The sequence below is a fragment of the Tamandua tetradactyla genome, chromosome 1 (genome assembly GCF_023851605.1).
Source record: "Tamandua tetradactyla isolate mTamTet1 chromosome 1, mTamTet1.pri, whole genome shotgun sequence".
In the NCBI taxonomy this organism is placed as follows: domain Eukaryota; kingdom Metazoa; phylum Chordata; class Mammalia; order Pilosa; family Myrmecophagidae; genus Tamandua; species Tamandua tetradactyla.
This window is the reverse complement of record NC_135327.1, coordinates 107,993,678-108,017,970: the sequence shown is the minus strand read 5'-3', so window position 1 is coordinate 108,017,970 and position 24,293 is coordinate 107,993,678. Positions and strand designations below refer to the sequence as shown.

At 33.7% G+C, this 24,293-nt stretch overlaps 1 protein-coding gene across 1 annotated transcript in view; it reads right to left on the bottom strand.

Annotated features, from left to right (window-relative positions):
* The window catches only part of CRPPA (CDP-L-ribitol pyrophosphorylase A), a 368,112-nt gene that overhangs the window by 172,766 nt on the left and 171,053 nt on the right, over positions 1–24,293 (bottom strand). Inside the window, exons 7-8 of the mRNA XM_077157926.1 lie at positions 2,150–2,242; positions 1,580–1,672 (exon numbers count right to left, since the gene is read on the bottom strand). Of these exons, the coding sequence (XP_077014041.1) occupies positions 1,580–1,672; positions 2,150–2,242 (186 nt within the window). The remainder of the gene's footprint in view (positions 1–1,579; positions 1,673–2,149; positions 2,243–24,293) is intronic.

Here is a 24,293-nt window from a genome sequence, read left to right as displayed (position 1 = left end):
GGTTCCTGCCATAATTGTGTCATCATTAACAGAAGTCAACTGATGGAAATGTGCTTTTGAGACAGGTCTGATAAACTGAGTTAAAGAAAATGGAAAGGTTCTCAGATGGAAGTACCTAAGAGAATGTTAGAAAATACAGGACTGAAGCTCAGGAATCTGATTAGGTCAAGGGAAGCAAACTTTGAATCATCTCATCCATGGTGGAAAGAAGGGGACTAAGAAAACAAACTCACACTACACACATACCAAGAAGCCCAGCACTGTGCTATGTACTTTATATTCACATATTTTAATCCTTGCAACAACTTCAGGAAGTACGGTTATTATCCTTATCTCTAAAATGAGGAAACCAAACCTCCAAGAAGTTAGGTAACTTCTTGAACCAAGAACCAAGGTCTTCCAATTTCAAAGCTCTTCTTTTCACTATAATATTGCACTAGAATAATGTCTGGAACCACGGGATTAATGAGATTTCCAAGATAGTAAATGTGGAGAGAGTTGTAGATGTCCAAAAACAGAATTCTGAACCTGTGTCTATTCTAGAGTCTGACAGCCTTCCCAGCATCTGACATTCCATACTATTCCTGAACACTTCAATGAAAGCCTTTATATATCTGTCATATGTGGGCCTTGGGTTCCCTAAACCAACTGATCCCAAGAGATCCATCCTTACCTTATAAGCAAATACAGTAGGCCAATGAAATAATTAAACAAACCTCAGTTTCTGCTAATTTGTTTCTGCTTGCACTGTTCAGTTTATAATTACTTATTTAGAATGCAAATCATTATCTTTAGTTTATCCTTTATCCATTACATCACCTAACAAGAATTACATTGCCAAACCATGACATGACTCTGAGCTTTAGAAACTTGGCAACTGCTCTGAACCTCTTTTCTATAGCAAAATGCTACAGACCACAGATCCTACTCCTCAGCTACTTTGGTAAGCTTGGTCTAATGCTATCCCTCTGTGGCTTTGCACTCTGATATTCTATTCTAATGTACACATTGATAGGCCAATCCAAAAATTATTTACCAAACATATATTTTTACTCTTTCACATAAAAGGTCTCTCAAAATTTTCATAAGCCACACTTCTGGAAGTTCTCTTTAATCTGTTGCTCTTTCTACGTTTGCTGTCCATAGAACAGAGAAGATGAAACAATTCAAGAATATATTTTCTACCATCACATTTTTTCCTCAAAGTGTTTTCAACTTCTGGATTTCTCATCCAATGGCATCCTGGTAACATGCTAAATAAAGTTCTTTTCACATTGCCCAGTTAATCAACTTACCACATAATTTGTGACTCAATGGAGAAAAATAAATGAAATTGGTGCTAGGTTGAATTAAATTGTTTTCTAAACCTGTCAGTTTAGCTAAATGATTGTACTTATTAGAATAAGCAGTCAACAGTCATAGCAAGACATTAAACTCAAGAATCCACAAAGTCAAGCAGAGTTTCTTGTTTTAATTTGAGTCAATGTCCTCAATTGCATAAAATTTTGTTAAATAGAAAACATTGAGTTACAAGAAAGAAAGCCTAAGCCTGACTAGAAAACTGGATTAATTCACTTACCAAAACAACAACAATGGGGTATAAAATGGAAAGATTACTCTCTTGAAGCATACTTAATAACTTCTGTGTTTCTTGAATATCAAAGTTCATAACCTAAATGTCCAGAAAAAAAAAAAACAGAAGGATTTGAAAGTTAATTGAAGGAGAAAATGGAAAGAATTTACATAAAAGTAAAAATATTTATCTAATCTTAATTTTTAACTTTTTAAACAATTTTAAAGGGTAACCTGTGGTTGTAAATATTAAAATTTGACTTATTAGTTATGTTGAACTTGTTGTCTCATTTATTTCATAAAAGGTTTGAAACAGAAAATTGAAAATATTACCAAAAGAAACATCACTTTTTTCTCATTTCAGAAATTAACTTGTTAGAAAATGGTACTTCCCTATTTCAAAAGACAAAAAATTAAAATTTCCAAAAAGTATCGAATAACAAAACCCATTTATCAAAATCTTAACTCAAATATTTAAATTTAAATTCAAATATTCAAACAAGAAAAATTAGTTCTCTTCCATATTATATTTATATGAGTCCTCATGTGCTTCCAATCAATTGTATTTACTACTTACATTTACACAAACAAAATTGTAGCACTGCTCTAGGATGATTTGTTGAAGATCTCTGCCAGCATCAAACAGAGCCCCAGATGTGACTTTGACATCCTAGGAGAAAAAAAAATAAACAGGATAAAGAGGTTACAAATTAAATAGAAAGATCAAACATGAACACAAACACCTTTGTTACAAAGAAGCATATAATTGCTATAAGTATGCCATAGAGAGCCACGGGTCCACATATTAAAAATTAACTTGGGCTGAAGTTTATCAGACCACCAAGAAAATGACATTTGAATTAGGCCATGCAGCATGTATATCATTTTAACAAGCAGAGATGTAAGAAACCATTTCTAAATAAAAGAAACTACGTAGAAAAGATACAGGATATTTTTAAAACCACAAGTGGTCTGTTATCTGTTGTACAAAGACTGTATCCTAGGAAATCATGAAGGAACATGATTAAAAAGGTAGGATAGACAAGTATTGTTGCAGGATTGTGGAAACAACTTAAATATTATAGTAAAATATAGTACATTTATGAAGCCTAGAATAACCAGAATCAGGGGAGCAATAAGGAATTGTCATAATAATATAAGTGAGAGACAAAGAAGACTTGAAATGGGAAAATAATAAGACAAAAGAAATGAAGGAGACACCTCCAAAGTAGACTGTTATTATAATGTAGTTCCAGACTAGATTTAGATGGAATGGTACATATATTATACAAACTCTCTTAATAAGGTTTTTATTCCATGTAGTTTAATATTCTAATAAACTTAGATCCATTTTCTCCTTTTAACAACATGAGAAAAACTTAACTAAAACAACCTGCCATAGTGATATCTCTGCTATCATAATTCCACACGGACTCGCATTTTAGTGGTTCATGCTGGCACTGAATACAGAATACGTTAGAATTCACAATTCTAGAATACAATGCTTTCTCTGAAGTAAAATTCAAATTATCTACCTCTAATAGATTTTCTAATCAGTAGCTTAATTTTATATAATTTAAACAAATTATCAGAAAATGAGATTTTAAAGTCTTAATAGTTTTGAGGTAGAAATTAGTTCTCTCATGAAATTTAAAAATTTTATTTCCATTTAAAGTTCTTAACTAAGCTAAAAATTCAAACAGAATACAATTTAAAAAAATAAAAATAAAAACCTTCATTATTTATCGGCCATAAACTGAAACTAAAATAGTGAAGAAAACAGATCTCAGTTGTAAAACATTAAGTTTATTCAAAGAGTCACATTGTCTAGATATTTTGGAGAGACAACTCTTCATAGGTTCCTCATATTTCTACACTTTTTCAAAGGCATCAATTGCTAATTTGATTTAGACTGTCTTTTCAGTGAAGTTCTCATGACCGACAGTATTGGAAAGAGAGATTTGTTCCTTTCTGGAAAAGATCTGTTTATATTCCAGATAGTAACCACAGAGACATTTCTCTTCTGAAAGCAGATCTGTACAACATTCCAAAGTAATAATGTCTCTCTTCTGAGGACAGAATGGGGAGATGTGTCTCTCTATAAGACTAAGGTTTTCTAACTAAAGGATTCCTCTTCTTTCATGTGCTTCACTACCTGACAATACCCGACTCTGATAGCATCACTTTGTGAGAATTGTGCCTCTGAGAACAAGTGTTACCTTGTTACTCTGACTACTGCCATTTTAGTGAATAATAAATTGTCTTTACTAACCCAGTAATCTCATTTCTTCTGCCAGTATCTATGAAACTGCATTGGGGTAACTTATTTGCTTGAAAGTAAAGTAAAATCTTAGACCCTAGCCAACCTCTTTTCTTTAGGGAAGGAGGGAAGAAAAAGAGAGAGAGAGAAAAAAGGAGGAAAGGAGAAGGGAGAAAAGAAGGAGAGAAAAAGGGATAAGGAGGGAGGGTAATGTGGGCAAGAGAGCACCACATTTCCCATCCGTCCCCAAAATCTTCATCCAAGTCATACTAGAGCAAAATATTAGAGGAAGTCATGTTTACTTTCCGTATGGGAGCTGATCACTTCTTGGTCTATTATTCAGAGCAACTCATTCGACTCACCTGAGCCTTGACATTGTCATCTTTATCAGAGTCATAATAGTGAGATTATACAATATCTAGCTTTTTGTGCCTGGCTTATTTCACTGAGGCTTATGTTCTCAAGGTTCACCCACCCTGTCATATGCTTCAGGACCTCATTTTGTCTTACTGCTGTGCTGTATAATATCCATTGTATACATATACCACATTTTGTTTATTCACTCATCTGTTGATGGGCACTTGGATTGCTTCCATCCTTTAGCAATTTTAAATAGTGCTGCTATGAACATCAGTGTGCAAATGTCTGTCCATGTCACTTCTTTCAGCTCTTCTGGGTATATACCAAGTAGTGAGTGGTATTGTTGGGTCATATGGGCAACTTGATGTTCAGTTTTTTGAGGAACCACCAAACTGTCTTCTATAATTGCTGTATATTTATACAGTCCCACCAGCAGTGATTAAGTGTTCCAATTTCTCCATTCCCTCTTCAACATTTGTAGTTTCCTGCTTGTTTAATGACAGCCATTCTTACAGGTGTAAGATATCTCATTGTAATTTTAATTTGCATGTCCCTTATAGCTAAAGAGAATGAGCAACTCATGCTTTTTAGCCATTTGTCTTTGCTCTTCCAAAAAAAAGTCTATTCATATCCTTTACCCATTTTATAATTGGGTTGTTTGTTCATTTGTTTTCAAACCCTTGTCTAATTATATGATTTCTTCATGTAGATGGGTTATCAAACCTTTATCTGATGTATGGTTTTCAAATATTTTTTCCCATTGAGTTGGCTGTCCCTACCTTTTTGACAAAATCCTTTGTGGCACAGTAGCTTTTGATTCTGAGGAGCTCCCATTTATCAATTTTTTATTGTTGCTTGTGCATTGGGTGTAAGGTTCAGGAAACTACCTCCTATTACTAGGTCTTGAAGCTGTTTCCCTAAGTTTTCTTCTAGGAGTTTTATAGTATTAGCTCTTATATTTAGATATTTAATCCATTTTGAGTTAATTTTTGTATAAAGTATAAGATATGGGTCCTTTTTCATTCTTTTGACTATTGATATCCAGTTTTCCCAAGCCCATTTGTTGAAAAGACTATTCTGTCCCAATTCAGATTTAGGAGTCTTGCCAAAAATCACTTGACTGTAAATTGGGTGGTCAATCTCCACACTCTCAAATCAGTTCCACTGTTCAATACTTCTATCTTTGTGCCAACACCATGCTGTTTTGAAGGCTGTGGCTTTGTAGTAATCTTTAAAGTCAGGAAGTGTTAATCCTCCTTCTTTTTCAGAATATCTTTAGCTATCAGAGGTTTCGTTTCCTTCAAATGAATTTGATAACTAGCTTTTCCAAGACTTCAAATAAGTTGTTGCAATTTTTACTGGTATTGCATTGTATCCATAGATCAACTGAGGTAGGACTGGCATCTTAACATTAAACCTTCCTATCCATGAGCATGGAATAGCTTTCAATCTGTTTAGATATTCTTTAATATCTTTAAACACTATTTTGTGGTTTTCTGTGTACAGGTCCTCTACTTCCCTGGCTAAGCTTATTCCTAAATACTTGATTCTTTTAGTGGCTATTTTGAATGGATTTTTTTTCTTAATTGTCTCCGTATTGAAATAATTATTTGTATGTAGAAACAGTTCTGGTTTTTGTACATTTATCTTATATCCTGCCACTATACTAAACTTGCTTATTAACTCAAGTTATCTTTGTTGTGGATTTCTCAGGATTATCCAAGTACAGGATCATGTCATCTGTGAATCATGAAAGTTTTACTTCTCTCTTACCTATTTGGATGCCTTTCATTTGTCTCTCCATACTAAATCACTCTAGGTAAGACTTCTAGTACAATGTTGAATAATAGTGCTGACAATGGCATCCCTGTTTCATTCTCAATCTTAAGGGAAATGCTTTGAATCTATTACTGCTAAGAATGATGCTGGTATGAATTTTTCATATATGCCCTTTATGATGTTGAAGAAGTTTCCTACAATTCCTGTCTAGAAAAGGATGCATAATTTTGTCATATACTTTCTCAGCATCAATCAATACAATCATATGATTTTTCCCAATGAATTTATTAATATGCTGTATTTCATTAATTGATTTTCATATGTTGAATCAGCTTTGCATTCTTGGTATAAATCCCACTTGGTCATGATGTATGATTCTTTTAATGTATTGTTGGATTGGATTCACAACAATTTTATTGAGAATTTTTACATCTGTTCATTAGGGAAACTGGTTTGTAATTCTCCTTTCTTGTAACATCTCTCAAGTTTTGGTATTAAAGTGATATTAGCTTCCTAAAATGAGTTAAGTAATGATGTTTTTTCCTCAATTTTTTGAGAAAGTTTGCACAGAATTGGTATCAGTTCTTTTTGGAATGTTTGATAAAATTCCCCTGTGAAGCCATCTGGCCCTGGACTTTTCTTTGTAGGAAGATATTTAATAACTAAATGAATCTCTTCACTTATAATTAGTTTGTTAAGATCTTCAATTTCTTCTTGAGACACTGCTGGTAACTTATGTTTTAGATATTTGTTCATTTCATCTAAGTTGTGTAGCTTGTTGGCATACAGTTATCACAGTATCTTATGATTTTTACAATTTCTTCAGGATCCATAGTAACAGCTCCCTTCTCATTTCTAATTTTGTTTATTTGCACCCTCTCTCTCTCTCTCTCTCTCTCTCTCTCTCTCTTTTAATTAGTCAATCTAGCTAGCGGCCCACCGATTTTATGATTTTCTCAAAGAATCAACTTTTAGTTTGGTTGATTTTATTGTTTGTTGTTGTTGTTGTTGTTGTTGTTGTTGTTGTTCTCCAGTTCATTTATTTCTGCTTTAAATTTTATTTCTCTTCTATTTTCTTTGGGGTTAGTCTGCTGTTCTTTCTCTAGTTCCTCTGGGTGGGCAGTCAGGTCCTCTATTTTTGCTCATTCTTCTTTTTTTATTGTAGGCATTTAGGATGATAAATATCCTCTCAGTGCTGCCTTTGCCACATATCACAAGTTCTGATATGTTATAATTTCATTTTCATTCATCTCCAGATATTTGCCAATTTCTCTAACAACTTCTTTGACCTACTGATTGTTTAAAAGTACACTGTTTAATCTCCATATATTTGTAAAAGTTCTAGTTCTTTGATGATTGTTAATTTCCAACTTAATTCCATTGTGGTCAGAGAGTATTTCAAATAATTTCAAACTTATTAAATTTATAAAGACCTGATTTGTGTCCCTGCATATGATCTATACTAGATAATGCTCTGTAAGAACTAGAGAAGAATGTATATCCTGGTATTTTAGGGTGTAATGATCTATATACATATATTAGTAAGAACTTTAAACAAGTATCACATTGTTTAAATTCTCTATTTCCTTATTGATCCTCTGTCCAGTTGTCCTATTGACAGGAGAGAGTGATATATTGAAATGTCCCACTATTATTGAGAAATGTCAATTGCTCCCTCTTGAACTTAGCCATGATTTGGCACATGTATTTTGGAGCTCCTTGAGTGGGAGCATAAGCATTTATGATTTTTATTTCTTCTTGGTGAATTATCCCTTTTATTAATATATACTGTCCTTCCTTGTCTCTTATGACATCTTTACACTTAAAGTCAATTTTATCTGATATTAATACAGCTACCCCTGCCAATTTCTGACTTGACAGACATGAAACAAGGCAATCATATCATAACTTCAACAAATGCTTATGAACGAATTATGAATTCTGGAAAAATAATATTAAAATTTCTTTTTGCACAAATATAAAGTTCTAGAATGAGAACATGAGGGATATTCTTATTGATCTTTAAGTTTAAAAATAATAGGAAAAACTTTTGAAGACAAGTTATGGGACCCTTGAGAACAGGAACAGTAGCATATCTATTACCAGCAAGTATTTAACAAATAGACTTTTAAAAATTTGACATGGTTAAATTTTAAAGAAAAGTATCTTGTTTCAAAAAAATTGTATATATTCTTTAAATTAACGCATAATAGACAATTTTAAACAAATATTTAAAAAATCACCCCAAAATGCCCCAACAGGATAAATTACCTTGAATATCAAATATGCATCATTCCAGGCAACTATCTATGAATAATACATTAATTTAGCTATCAGCACAAAAGGACAGATAAATGAAAGAATAAATGAGTTTTATAAAAATGAGGTCCACAATAAATACGCTATATTTAATTTTAGCAAAAGAAAAAGAAATGTAGTGAAACTAAAGACATTCAGATAATTCTTCACTTCCAGTGAGTTCAACTAGTTTCTAAATGTTGCTCTAGGTTAAGAAAAAATACCATGAACAAGAGGGATACTGAACTTTTAATGACAATCAATTTCATTTTTTAGTCAGTATCAACTGACTTTATGAGAGAGAAGAAAATAAACATGTTTTAACTTCTACCACAGGTTAGCTTTCAACAATCATTAATTTCACTGACAAGGCTGACTAGATTTGCATTCTAGTCTGTGGCCATAACACACAATTTAGACATAACATATCTAAATTCAAGGAAATTGACTTTTTACCACAATTCTCCATTTCTATATTCATCATCTTAATTCACTGCTCTATTGGTTGAACTTCACCAGCAAGTAGTTTTCTTATAAAGGGCTCAACATTTTCGTTCCCTGAATTTTTGCTTATATCCAAACAGCAGTTTATCTGAGTACAAAAGTTCCTTCACAGATTTGTAGCCATTGTTCCACAGTCTTCAAATATTGTACACTACCCACTGCTTGGTATACTAGGACTTCTGAATTCACCATTTTATGGGTAGATTTTACATCAATCAAGTGTCTCAAAAAAGTACTCACATATGTTACATTTCTTGAGTCCTTTCATATTTGAGAATGTCTTCCTTTGTCTTTATAACTAAATAACAATTTGACTGGTGGTAAAATTCTTAGTTTTACTTTATTTTACTCAGAAGTTAGCTGACCCTTCTTCATTATTTTTAGGCAGAGAATATTATGTAGATGCAAGAGGCTGGCCAGAATATTCCTCTTTATCCAAATTTACTTGTATACTTATGTGTGTTTTTGCTAGCTTTGATTTTTGTTCCTAAGTCCTTGCCTGAAGAATTCTTTACAAGGAAACACAAAAGCTTAATCAGAACATGGCTTTACATTCATTGTTCTTTCTCAAATTTTCCTGAAAGCTTCTCTCTCTCATAGTAACCTGACTTGTCGCAGTCTATCCCTATTTATAATGTATTTAGTTCTATAATGGTGCTGACCTTGTCTTAATGTGGTTTTAGGCTCCTCAGCCACACTTTAATCTCCTGGGATGTCATCTTTGAGATTTCACCTTTCTAACTTCAGATTCTTACTGACTTCTACAGAACAAATAGGTATGAGGATTTTTTTGTGTGGGGAGGGAAGGGTGGGTGGTGGAGTCTCAATATATTTTCCACATTTATCTAACCTGCTTTATGTATACTATGCTTATTTATTTTGGGGAAAAAATGTATAATTTCGGAATTATTTCCTAAGAGTTGGAGAGCAAAAATGAAGGGGACTATTAGTTTTTTCTGCCTTTGCTGAGATACTGCAGAGAATTGTGGGGATTTCTCCTCTTGAGGGATTTTCTCTGATTTTTCACTGGGCTTCATTTAGCCCCTCAGTATTCCCTCTCAACTGAAAATGTGAGAATTCTCTGGATTTTATGAATCGCCTTTCATACCCTTATGATGTCTGGGGATCCATGGGTCGACTTTAAAAGACATGATGAGACAGGTGATCATGTTTGTTTCTATTTTGAGTATTACTTTTTGAAACATATATGAAGTTGGGCCTTGTTTCCTTGTTTGATTGCTAATAATTTTGTTTGCTTGACTTACTATTTTTTAATAGCAAAAAAGTTCAGTTTTTTTAAGTACTAGAGAAGGGAGATTTCATGCATGATCCTCACTGAATTATATTTTCCTGGCTGCCACTATTACTTTTAAATATTTCAAGGGGTTATTTTTACCTTACTTGTATATCATATATTCTAAAAGAAAAGAAAAAACAAAAAGGCATTCTCCAAGCACTATGGGTATTTTAAGATTATTATTCCTAAAGCAGACCTTCTTTCATTTTTCTAATTAAACATGCAATTACATATATAATGTATATCATGTATACACATATATATCACATAAATTTTATATTTATGTATGTGTAGTTCCTAGTAGATTAAATAAAAACACGTTAATTTGGCATTAAGGTACTCTATAATCTTCTTATACCCTACCTATTCAAACCCTAAACATTCAACTTCACTTTTCAACACAAATATCTTTATACCCTAAAGCCATTTTCCTTTGTTATTACATCTCTAGGCTCATTCTTCCCTGTTAGGACTTCAGCCAAAATCGACCTCAATATGTTTTTGTTTCTTTATAAAAATTATGGTATATTTCTTAAACTTAATTTTTAACAGTAAAGGAATAAAGATAACATAAGCTCTTATATATACGTGATGTGTGTGCAAAAAGTGTACTGCCTGAATCATAATGTTAATTATTATTGCTGTGTTTCTGTTATTACTAAAATATATTTGCTCAATTATTAAATTAAAAATTCCAATATGAATATGAACTCATTTATTAGCTAATGCCCACAGACTAAGGCAGCAATGCACAAAATATCTTTATAAAAGATAACAATTAAATATTATATAATTATTATCTTTATAAAAAGATAATAGTTAAATATTAGCTTTTTTGTATCCTTTAAAGAAAAGCAACCTTCAATTCTTTCCTTCTTGAAATGAGACTTCTTCAATGACTGTTTTCTCTTCAGTCTAATTCTTTCATTCAGGTGTACTGCTTTTCTCCCAAGCAGAAACAAACAATATTTTCCATGCTGGAGAAAACAAACTTGGATTTTACCTAAATAGAGCAAAGGATTCCTTGACACCTTTAATACAAAGACCACAGTAGAAAATGCTATTAGCTTGTTTATGAGAACACTCTATGGCATCATCTGATGCTGTCATTCCTAATGCTTCCACACTCAAGCACAACAAATGGCACAATCTACTAACAGAATTTGTTCTGTAAATATTTTGGCTCAAATAACATTTAAACAAACTTTAAAACAAACTTCCGACATCTCCAGTAAAATTAAAGAAATAAACAAAAACTATTTTCCTTACATCACAACAAGCAAGAATATAGGCAAGATTTACTATTACCTAAATCCAACCATTTGCATATTCAAAATAATATTTAAAGCAGGGTTAAAGTTTTACTAAAGCTGAAAAGTTGTGATTTAAGTCCCATGAGTTAAGAGTTCAAAACTGAGTTCCTGAAAATCCAACCACCTTTTTATGGAACATGTTGACTGGATCATTTTCTGAATCTAAATCAGCCAAATTTTCACCTCCCTCCCATTCAAACAATGGCACTAATATGGGTATACAAGAGAGAATCAGATGCATTTTTCTTTCACTCTGTAGACACACTAACAACTAAAATTCTTTCTATACTTCAAATCCAAATTTTTGAAGAAGGGCTTCTTCTGTGACTACAGCTGAGGCCATGTGAAGGCCAGGAAAGCAGTGCGCCAGCTACTGCATCAATGCAGGTGCCTCCAGCCCTGGGTGCTGGATCTGGGGGCACTAGCCTTCAGTCACAGGGTGAGAGCCCAGAGCCTCTCCAGCTCCCTTTCCAGTAATTTTCATTTGGAATGCTCTTTTAACAAGCATTCAGTTTTCAAATCATGAATTACCAACTACCATTGACTTCATGACTACTTTTAGAATTTTGTGGAGGCTTTGTCACTGAGAGTTTGCTATAATCTATTTTATATTTTCAATTAGCTTTTAAGCTCTTTTTTCTAGTTAAAATGATACACTCCAGAGCTATACTTCCTGAGTTTGAATCCAGGTCTATATCATACTTACCAGGTGACTTTGAATGTTACTTAACTCCTGTGACTCAGAAAACAAATATTTCATAGAACTGATATGAGAATTAACCATGTTAATTTATGACAGTTAAGGGTTAATTTTTCTAAGTCTTCATCACTGTAGGCCAGGCTCCTGGCACCCTACAGGGAATCTTTAAGGCATTCACTCTTGGTAGAATGTTGAGATAATAAATAAATAAAGTTAATAGTCTACCATAAACTATGAGCTCCCAACCATAAATGTTGAGCCAGTCAATCATACTAGCAGTCATCCACTTCATAAACTGCCACCACAATATCTAGATCCCAGCCTGCAGATTATAGAAAAAGAGAGCTTGTTACACTTCCAGCCATAAATGTCAAGCAAGCAGAACGCTGGATCCAAGGTTGTCCATGTTGCACTGTTGCTGGATCCAGCCCCTTATCACAGTAGGAAGTCAAGCCCCTCCTAAGTATGCAGCTTAAGAGCCCCACAGCATGAAGACTGGAGTGTAACATTTGGCCCTAAAGATCCTTTTGCATGGTTGCATAATGCAGCAGGATTGTCCCTGCTCCTATGGCTGTGAACGTCCCCAATAATAACTGTTTTGGAAAGTCTAATGCATGTAATCTCAGGTTATTCATTTTATTTGCTTGAATATATATGAGACGTCCTCACACACGGTGCTATATTAAGTGTTTACTCTTATTATTCCTTTCATTCCTCATTTAACTTCCACCTTGAAATGAAACTTTTAACATTTACCAATTGCCAGAAGCTGTGCATAACACTTGAAATAATGCAGCATCTCTACGCATATGTAAGCATTATCATTATCTCACGTTATGAATACGAAAATTGGGACACAGAAGTTTTAGTAACCTGTTCAAGATCATGCAGCCTGTAAGGGATCAAAACTAGTAGTCAGACTCACATCTGTTACACCCCAGGTCGATAACTTAAACTCTAAAGCACATTGTGCGTCAGTGCTACTCCACAGGACCATTATGTTGTCATAAAAGTCAAAAGATCCTTAGATGTGAGCAGCACAACAGGTCTCACAGTCAACTCAGGACAAACAATTAATCAGGATAAAATCTTTTAATTATTAAAAATCATAATTGTTCATATACACAATCTCCTAACTCTGATCATTTTAGGAGGTCCCAGACAGGGAAGAAAGTATCGAGGAAGTATCTTCCAACTCAAATCCTCAGATTTGATCCTGGAGAAGAGCCCTGTAATTCTGAACCATGACACTAAGCCAATACTGAACCGAAGTGGTGTGGTAGTACTACTGTGGGAATATTCCTGTAGTTTTGTTGTGGTAGTTCTACCTTAAAAACAGTCTGCCTTTTTGCATCCCTCTCCCTCACAATTAAGATTCTCTTTGAAGGCCAACTATTGTTCAGATGCAAAATCACAAGGGTTGTGAATGGAAAATGAGACCCTAATCCTAACAAATCTCTGTGCACCTATCACAAAGAATTCAAGGCTCCCACTTTACCATACAGATAATGCCTGCATTACAAACCTGGATGATAGTGTAAAAAAAAAATGTTAAACTACCAAATACAAATCTGACCAAGTTTATCATTCTGTTGAGTATAATACAGATTATTATTACTGTAAAACTAATGGACAATTTTGTAGTAATGACAACTGACTAGCATTAGTTCATATAAATCATGTTTGGCAGGCACATTTTGGAGATATTATCCAGCTAATGACAAAAGATGACATGCTAAAAAGGTACAATAATATAATCTTTCTATTTTTTGTAGTAACATATAAAACATTTAAGTTGAAAATTGGAAAGTGGCCATAAACAAATTGCTTTATTTAAAACAATATCTAAGTAGTTATATTTACTGAGGAGTGTGCCTGCATCTAGTAATCAGCAGACAAATGTAACTTTGACTGTACCAAAGTTATTGTCTGTCTTATCTAAGATAAATTACCCATATCTTTATGGCATGTATCAATAAGACTACAAACATGAGAGACTAAAATTAAAGAATTCATTATAACTTTTTTCTCTCAAATTCTTACCAACTTTACTGCATAACATAATTTGATTTTCATTTACAAAATTTTTTCCAATATAAACATTGTCCAGATATGCAGAATAATTAGCCACTCTTCTCTATATAAATATGCATAGAGTATGTATAACAAATTATATTCTAGTCAAAATGTCATTAATTTGAAATCATTAGTAACAATTCACACCAACAACATCATTTCCAAACACTTTAGAAATTATTTAAAAGTTCATTAAAGCCTAAAAATATCTTACTACATTTAGCTGTGCATTCGTTTGAAATTATAAGTATACATAATCCTGCTGTAAGCCACTGTAAAATTGTAAGCATACATGAAACAAAACAGGTTCAATACTCAGTTCCTGAGAGCAACTTTGCCCCCAGGGGAAATTTTTAAATGTCAAGAGACGTTTTTGATTGTCACAAGTGGATGAGGGGTAGATAAAAGAGATGCCACTAAATCTCCTACAGTGCACAGGTTCCCACAACAAAGAACATCTCTACCCCAATGTCAATAGTGTTACTGAGGTGAAATCTTGAGTTAGAAGGAAAGTCCTAGCTTTTGGTCTTCATCATCTATTCATTTACTCACGAACCAATGACCAACAACAGGAACAATAATATTCTAGTAATTGTAAGGCTTTGGATATAGCTATTCCTTTTACAATAGAAATGCTAAAAGGTAAACTTATACTTTATCAAATAAGATAGTACTTTTATAAACGGCATGACGTTGTACACAAATGTGACAGGTGTGTTCAAAATGGTTAGATGAGATACATTTTAAAAACAGATTTTCAGCTAAATAAGATGAGATACATTTTAAAAACAGATTTTCAGCTAAATAAGCTCTATTTCTTCTCTGCCTAGTTTTTATAGTCTAATTTTAAATTAGAAAATAAACAAGAAGAAAACAATCAGCTATAAATATATATTATAAATATATGAACAGCTCCATATTGCTAGATGAATTTTTAAGGTTTTTTCCAATATCACCTCAATTACTTGTACAATCTAAATACTGGCATTGTAATTTTTCAAACCCTACATGGTAAATGAACTATTTTTTGTTAATTAATTTTATTCTGAAATAAGAAATATACTTGCTATATTTACATATAAAATTTCTATCCTATATAACTTTCTATTATAAGTTATATATAGGTAACTTACTGAAAATACATTGTTTGACCTATAGGTCTAAAATGTTTAGAAAATGCCCAGGGGGATTCACATTTCAAGCAAAAATGAAAACACTATCATGTGACTTGCTTCAGAAGTGTATGAACATGTATATACTCATGATATCTTTAAAGGAGTACATTTCTAGACAATATGGAAAGGTAGATTCAGATCTCAAAACAGAATTTTATTACAGAGTCTAAAGAATAAACTTTGAAATGTTGCTTATGGATCTTCTTTATCTCATCGTTATTCGCCATTTGCACAGCTCACCTTCCAGCACTGTCCATCTCCTTTCCTGACAGTAGCTGCTGGACACCACCTTCATCACTTTTGCTGACTCCACTTCACCTAATCTCTGCAACATCTGCTATCTGCTCTTCTTCCTACACGTGTGAAAACAGTTCTTTCTTCTTAGTTGGAAAATCAATCAGAGCTTCTTGGATGTATTCTGTATTTTAAGCTCTTTTCAACTATTCACATGACTGATGTATGCCAGCAGCTGCCTCTTCATCTCCACAAATGTGCTTGGCTTGTAGTATTCTAGAAGCTTGGGTACTCATCATCTTATCACCATTAACCACAACTATTTATTGAGTTTCAACTATCTACACAGCAGCCTGCAATAGACCAGTGATATAAGGTGGCAAAAGAGATATAAGAAGAATAAGAAACAATAAGAAGTAGGACATACAGAATGGCACTACTGACAGGGAATAGTTTAGATCCAAGAACCAGAAAAATGAAGACATCTTTATGAAAAAGTAATATTAAACTAAGTTTAAACAAAACAAAATTTATAAGTAGGGAAGGTATACAATCAACAAAAATGATAAGTGCAAAAAGGGCTGTAGAAAACTACATATTTTCAAGGCATGAACAAGACAATATGTCAGACCACAACAAAATTAACACAACAGAGAAATGTTCAGTATAGATTGTGGAAGATCTTTAAAAAAACTAAGCTCTATAGACTTTGTTTCACTCACATGCACTGAACATTCATTAGAAGTATAAAGTATCAATGCAAGAAAGAGAAAGAAGAGGAGATGTTATAGACATCTTAGTTATACATTTTGGAGAACAAGTTTTGGGGTAACAAGATGTCATGGATAATTATTCTGACCATAGCTCAGAGGGAAATATTTTTTTCCAGTTTCCTTAGAACAAAGAAAAACCTAGGCCAATATTTAGCTAAGCCACCAAAACAACTGAATAATCTACTTTTATGGTTTTGCAAAGCAGAATTATACTGCATGAAAAGAGTTGAAACTCAATTATTATGAAAAACATAATAATCATAAAATGAAATTTTTAAAATATTACATATCTATAACCTGAGGAAAAATTTAAAATAAGGTAAAATCACTGAATAAGCTCTACAACTCATCTCAATTTAAAAAATAAAAGCAAGTTGCATATACATGTTCATTAAAATCAACACTTGAAGGTTGATAAATATAATTGACATGGCAAAATACCAACTTCCCAACTTTTTATAAGGATTTTCCTTCTGTGCATATTTATCACTTGTGTAAAATCAATTAATTTCCTGAATTAGAGGTAGGATGCATTTTTTTTTTAATATATGCCCACGTTGTTGGCAGTTCTGTTTTTTTTTTTTTTTTTTAGCATGTTTCTGTTTTGACTCTTTGGTCTAGAACTTGAGAGCAAGGACCTCATTCCTAAGTGGACAAGGAGGCAGAAAATTTTTTACGAACTAAACATCTGGTTTCTTTAGGAAAAGTAATTATTTCAACAGGTCCCAATTTCTCCAGAATATATACAGTCATAAAAGGTGAAGATACACACAGAAAAAGTAAAGAAAGTAGCATTTAGGGAAGATTACCCTACCTCCCTCATTAATAATCACATTATAAAAACATGACAACCAAATACAATTACAAACTTTTAACTTTTTTAAATAAAGCATGAATATAATACCATCTTGAGCAACTAGAGTGGTCCAATAATTGATATTCTACTTTTACCTCTAGTAAACTGACCAGGAAACCTGGCTAATACGCCAAATAAATTTAATGGAATTGTCTTCAGCTAGTTTCCAGTAGTCTTGTACACACTCACACACATACACATACCCGACATGGTCTACCTGAATGAATTGCTGTTGGCTCTGCTCAGAGTCACAGGACCTAGAGTAAAAATAACTTAAAAGTGCTCAGCTTCAAAACATGAAAAATCCTATAGCTTCTAGCTAAAATATTATGTTATAAACATACACCAAGAAATCAGTAGCTATCTGGAGATGAATGAAAATGAGAATACAACTTATCAGAACTTATAAGATGCAGCAAAGACAGAGCTGAGAAGGAAATTCATTGCCCTAAAACTATACTTAAAAACAAGAAAGACAAAAATCAAGGACTTACCAATAAACATGGAGGAACTTGAGAAGTAACAGCAAACTAACCCCAAAGCAAATAGGAGAAGAGAAATAACAAAGACTAAAGCATAAATAAAAGAATGGGAGAAAAAAAGAACAGAAAGAATCAATAAAACCAAAAGTTGGTTCTTTGAGAAAATCAATAAAATTGATGGGCCACTAGCAAGACTGACAAAGAAAAAGAGAGAGGATGCAAATAAACAAAATCAGAAATAGAAAGGATGTGTTACCACAGACCATGAAGGAATAAAAGAAATCATAAGAGGATATTAAGAGCAACTATATGCCAACAAACTAAACAACTTAGATGAAATGGACAAATTCCTGGAGAAATCATACAACTCAAAGACAAAAGAACAAACAACCCAATTATAAAATGGGCTAAAGATATGAATAGGCATTTTTCCGAAGAGCAAATATAGATGGTTCAAAAGCACATGAAGAGATGCTCATTTTCATTGGCTATAAGGGAAATGAAGATCAAGACTACAATGAGATACCACCTCACACCTATAAGAATGGCTGCTATTAAAACAAACAGGAAACTATAGATGTTGGAGAGGATGTGGAGAAACTGGGACACTTGTGCACTGCTGGTGGGAATGTATAATGGTGCAGCCATTATGGAAGACAGTTTGGCGGTTCCTTCAGAAACTAAATATCTAGTTGCCCTGTGACCCAGCAATAGCACTACTTGGTATATATATATATATATATACACACACACACAGAAGAGCTGAAAGCAAAGACACAAACAGGAATTTGAACACTGATGTTCATAGCAGAATTATTCACAATTGCCAAAAGATGGAAACAAACCAAATGCATCATGGCCTTCTCCATGATGCACGATGAATGCACTTAACTGAAGGATGCACTGTCGGAGAAGTGGATTGGCAAACAATGGTGTATATTTATGAACAAAGGTTGTGCTGCTACAAAAAGGAACAAAGTTGTGAGGCATGCAACTATGTGAATGAACATGCGAGGCATTTGGTGAGACAAAATAAGCCAGAAACAAAAGAACAATTATGGTATGGTAATCTTTAGAACATGCTTACAAGAAAACAGGGGTCTAGATTGTAAGCACATTAAGTGCTTACATTAAGTTCGGAGTGATTAATATTTCTGGATTTTGAGAAGCTGTTTTATATATATAACCTGATATTTAAGAGATACGAATGAAGCCAAACAGGTTAGGGTTAAAGTAACTCAGAACATAAGGGTAAAGAAGACACTGTCTATATTTTAGAACCACACATACTCTTTGAGACCAATGGAAGAAAGGTTTATTTTATCTGGAACTGAAATTCTCCATAGTGCATAATCTAATTCAATCTATCTGTATAGCTCATTTGAAGAAATGAAACACAGGAAGCACAGAGTAAGAAAGAGGTCCTTTAATCTTGTATAGATTATTGTAATGCCTGGAAACATCCTAGAGTATATTAAGCAGATAACTGAAAAGTACTGGCAAAGTCCCCTAAGTGAGGGGAGAAAGAATATGGAACCACTAATCCTTACCATCAGGGAATCCTCTGATACTATGTCAAACTTTAGGGATACCCAAATCAATATGCCACACCCTCAATCATGAGGCTTACTCTTGTGAAGTTTATGTAGGTAGTGGAGAAGCTTAGACTACCTATGAAAATGCCTAAGAGTTACTTCCGTTAACAACAGAGGACCTCTGTGGTTGCTCTGATGTGGCCTCTGTTCTCTCTAAGCCCAAGTTTGCAAGTGAAATCATTGCCCTCCCTCTGTGTGGGACATGACATCTAGGGGTGAAAGTCTCCCTGGCGACGTGGGAGAGGACTCCCAGGGATAAATCCTGACCTGGCACCATGGAATCAACAATTACATCCTAACCAAAAAGGGGAAAAGAAGTGTAATTAATAAAGTATCAGTAGCAGAGAGAGTTCAAATGGAGTCAACAGGCTACTCTGGAGGTTGATCTTATGCAAGCTTCAGTTAGAACTTGCTACCCATCATAACCTGCCAACCCCCAACCAGGTCCATTCCAGCCAATCCTAAAGAACACCTAGGGCAATATATAAGATTCTACAAGGGTTTCAAGCACTACAGTAAGTTTCCAGAAACCTACATCCTACAGATGGGTCCCTGGTCTAGGTAAGTCCTGAAATCTAGCCCAGCCTCTCCAGAACATCAGATGTTCCATCTCCGTACCCTGTATTAGTGACAGACCCTTCCAATAGCAAAAATTTAGAATTGTCATAGCCCAAATTAACCCTAAAGAGAAGTATGGAATAATCAAACGTGATGATGGAGTTATACATAGAAGATAGGATTTAACAAATGAATATGAATGCTGAATCATTAAATGGATATCTCTTTTAGTCTCCTGTATTTTAGAGCAGCCAGAAGTAAATATCTAAAATTGTGAAATTGTAACCCATGTCAAAATCTGAAATATGTTCTACAACTAATTGTGGTGCTGTGCTTTGAAATTCATAGCTTTTTTGTATATGCTATTTTTCACAAAAAAAGTCGATTGTGATGATAAAAAAATATTCAAGCCCTCTAGCCTCCTCTATTCTGGAGTAGCTAGAAGGAAAAATATGAGAGGATTGTATGGTAGCCCATGACAAAATCTGGGATCTATCCTGTAACCCCTGATTGAAGAGTGCTTTGAAAACTATTGCTTTTCTATTTCTTTGCTTTGTATATTTGTTATACCATACAATAAAAAAAGTTTTAAAAAATGCACCAAAATACATATAAATCAACCTGATTTTATACAGGTCTTAGGATGCTACTATGGTTTAATGTTTTATTTCTTTTATTTCAGCTTTCCCTCTTCATTTGCTATTTTTGATGTTCTGTTGGACTAATATGTCATATATTGAATTTATTTTGATTTGTAACAAAAGGCATAGAGGCATAAACTGGATATAATCTTGAGGGTAATAAGGAAAAATAAACTACATCCCAGAGAATAGCCTCAACAAAACCAAGGCATGCCTAATACCCAGAAAAACAAACGATTTTCAGTTATATCCTGCTTGGCATTTGTAATTACACAAAACAATGATTAAATTATGTGTTCAAGGAAACAGGAAGGAGTGGATAAGCAAAATATATGAAAAGCCCATAAAGTTCCTGTTTGTTTAGTGTATTGATCAGCATTCTTCAGCCCCATTTCTTTTATAATAGAATGGAAAATTGACTTTAACATGCTTATGTGATTTTAGGGATAATGTTATAAATAAAAACATTAAATACTACATGCTTCTATAGAATTTTCCTTTAAGAAGCAGCAGCCAGCTTGATATTTTTACAAAGGCAAATTGAGTTATATTATCTTCAGCGAAAAGCCTTCTATTATTTCATTTAAATCTTCGCACAAATATAAGTAAATAATAATAACAACAATAGTAGTTGTAGTAATAATGGTTGCATCTGGGCCTGCTTCCATTTTTATCCTCACCTCCCACCACTCCACCTCCACCCACACACTTCATTCCAATTTGAGAAGACTTACAACTTCTGTACAAAGCTTTTTATGTCTTTCACAAACCATTCTTTCTGGATTTTTCCCTAAATAAATAACTCCTGATTACCCTTTTAGGCTTAACTAAATGTCACATCTGCCAGTAGATTTTTACGCACTACAACTGTCCTCCCCATCTAAATATTTTCCATGGCCTTCTTACATAGATTAATTATCACAATTCATAATCATTCATCTTTTTATATTTGTTTGTATTTACTGTTTTAACTCCAACTGGACATTATGGTGCTTAAGGACAGAGAGCTATACTTCTTTAATTCAATTTCCTATATCCAGTAACTACATCATGATAGGATTTAATAATTATTTGCTAAATAAACTGGTGAATTAAGGAATTAATAAAGACTGAACACATCTCCCCAGTATTTTAAACATTTCTTGAGAGTAGGAAAGAAATTGAGAGTTCTCTTCCATCACTGTCTACCACCCTGATTTATCTCTGTAAATCACTGTATCGGAAGTAGGTGGGTTCTGTGAAGTACTTCAAACTCTTTAATAATTTGACGAGGAAATGTAACAAGTCTGATAATAAAACCTGGTAATTTAAGTTTCAGTGAAATGTGCATGCGTATGGGGATGGCGGTACAGGGAGTTTTACTTTTAGCAACCTCATTCTTGTGTTTTATGCATTGCTTAACATCAGTTTGAGTAATTCAGTTCAGCCCTGAAGTATGTCTTAAAATTCTAGCACACATAATTAAAATAAACTTACCTACACTCTTCCTCTAATTTCAACAGGAAACACTTCAGGTCATAAAACATCTCCCCATGGTATGATGAGCAGCTCTACATCCACAGTGATCTGCCCTACAGGTCCCTGGATTTCAAAAACAGTGACTACATTCTTTTTATATGTTCATTTTAAAGCAAGACAAAAGCTCTAAGCAGTAAAAATGGTAGAACACAAAGCATTTCGTGTTTGTCTGAACTCTAAATCTAAATACAAATTCACAGGAAATACAGGGATAACACGGTAAGTAACACTTTACTGTGGTCAATGCTATAGGACAAATAACCCTGTATCTTTCACAAAAAAAAAAAAAAAAAGGTGAAAAAGCTGTTAACAAAGACTAAAGAAGCATACTAACCAACAGCAATTCATGGACAATGTTGGTATGCTGATTCAAACAAACCTGGGGGAAAAAAACTATAGAAAAATTGCATAAAACTGAATAGTGCTGGACATTTGATTACATGAAGGAATCAGTGTTGATATACTGGGGTTTGATCATGGTATCTTTGGTTATATTTTAAAAGAGGAAACTTTTCTTAGAAATAAATATTAAAATATTTATAGTAAAATGATATGAAAAGGTTGTCTTTAGTACACTCATTTCTTCTAAAATTGTTTGACTATTATTATTGCCATGTTTTTTATTTTTATTAGTAGTATTAGTAACGAGAGATTTTAAAAGACATAGCAAGGAATTTGGATATTAATTTAGGAGCAATTTGGAAGCCAAAGAGCAGGATTGAGTGGGGGAGTAACATGATAAGACATAGAATTTAGGATGATCATTTTAACAGCCACATGAAGAATGGATTTGAAGGTTATGACTGGAGGCTGGAAATCAATTAGTAGACTTTTACAGTAATCTAGACAAGAGGTGGTGGTGCCTAGCATAGTAGTAGTGATGATAAAGAGAAAACATGTTCAAACAATATTTTAGATAGAATTTAAATGTCTGGGAATTTTATTTGTTTGGGGAGAGAGTTGGAGAATAAGTCAGAAAGAGAATGAGTCAAAAATAAGTAGCTTAGAAAACTAGGTAAATGATAAACATTCCAAGATACTGAAAACCTAAGAGATGGAGAAGGGCTCTATGAAATAAGAGTTTATGGGTGTGCTAGTTTGAAGCTATTCTGTACCCCGAGAAAAACCATGTTCTTTTAATCCAGTCTTGTATAGGCTGACCCATTGTTGCGTGGGACCTCTTGATTAGGAAGTTTCCAGAGAGATGTGACCCTACTTATTCAAGGCAGGGCTTAATCCCCTTACTGGAGTCACTTAAGAGGGAGAGATTTTGGAGAAAGCACAGATGCATGGAGACAGAAAAACACCATGAGAGATGCTAAACTAAGAGATAAAGTCCAGTGCTTGCCCCAGAAATGCTAAGACCCAGAACATAGTGAGAAAGCCGCTGGAATCAGAAGCTGAAGGCAACCAACCAGGAGCAAGGACCAGCAGATGCCAATCATGTGCTTTCCCAGTAGACAGAAGTGTCCACCAGCTGCATCAGACTTTCTTCAGAGTTTTAGGTATCATCTTGTTGATGCCTTAATTTGGACATTTCATGGCCTTAGAACAAGAAATTTGTTATCTAGTAAATCCCCTTTGTAAAAGCCAATCCATTTCTGGTATATTGTACTCTGGCAGCTTTAACAAAGCAAAACAGTGGGTGTAACATACTGACAATTAAGTTGAATGCTCTAAAGTGACATCTAGTTGAATATACAAACCTGAAACACAGGAGAGTGATCTGAGCTAGAGAATGATTTTTGTCTATAGCAAACAGATGATACATGAAGCCATGAACAAGGAAAACATCTCCCAGATATTTCAGAGAAATCCATTTACCTATGCACAGAACCTAGAACATATAAATGGAAACCTGCAGAAGAAACTGAGAAGAGGAATCCCAAAAAAGATAGAGCAAAATGTTAATGGAACAAATGCATTTAGATTCTCTCTAGAAGAAAGCATTAGACAAGAGAGTCAAGTTCTGCAATAAATCAAATAAGGTAAGTATTGATAAATATCCTGTGGATTTCTCAAAAGGGAGATCACCAAGGACCTACAGAAAAGTTCTAATGGAAGAGTTGGGTAGAAGTCAGATTGCAATATACTGAGGAGTGTGAAGGTAGGTTATTCTAAAGAAGATCGGCTACAGAGTAAACTTGGATTTAGAGAGGTTTTTGTTTGTTCTGTTTTGTTTTGCTGTTGTTTAAATGAAAGGAACGTGAATATTTTAGAATGCTGAAGGAAGGGAGAAGGAATGGGAAAAGAGGAGGGAAGGGAATTCAAGTTCAGGGAAGGGATGAGTTTTAATAAAAGA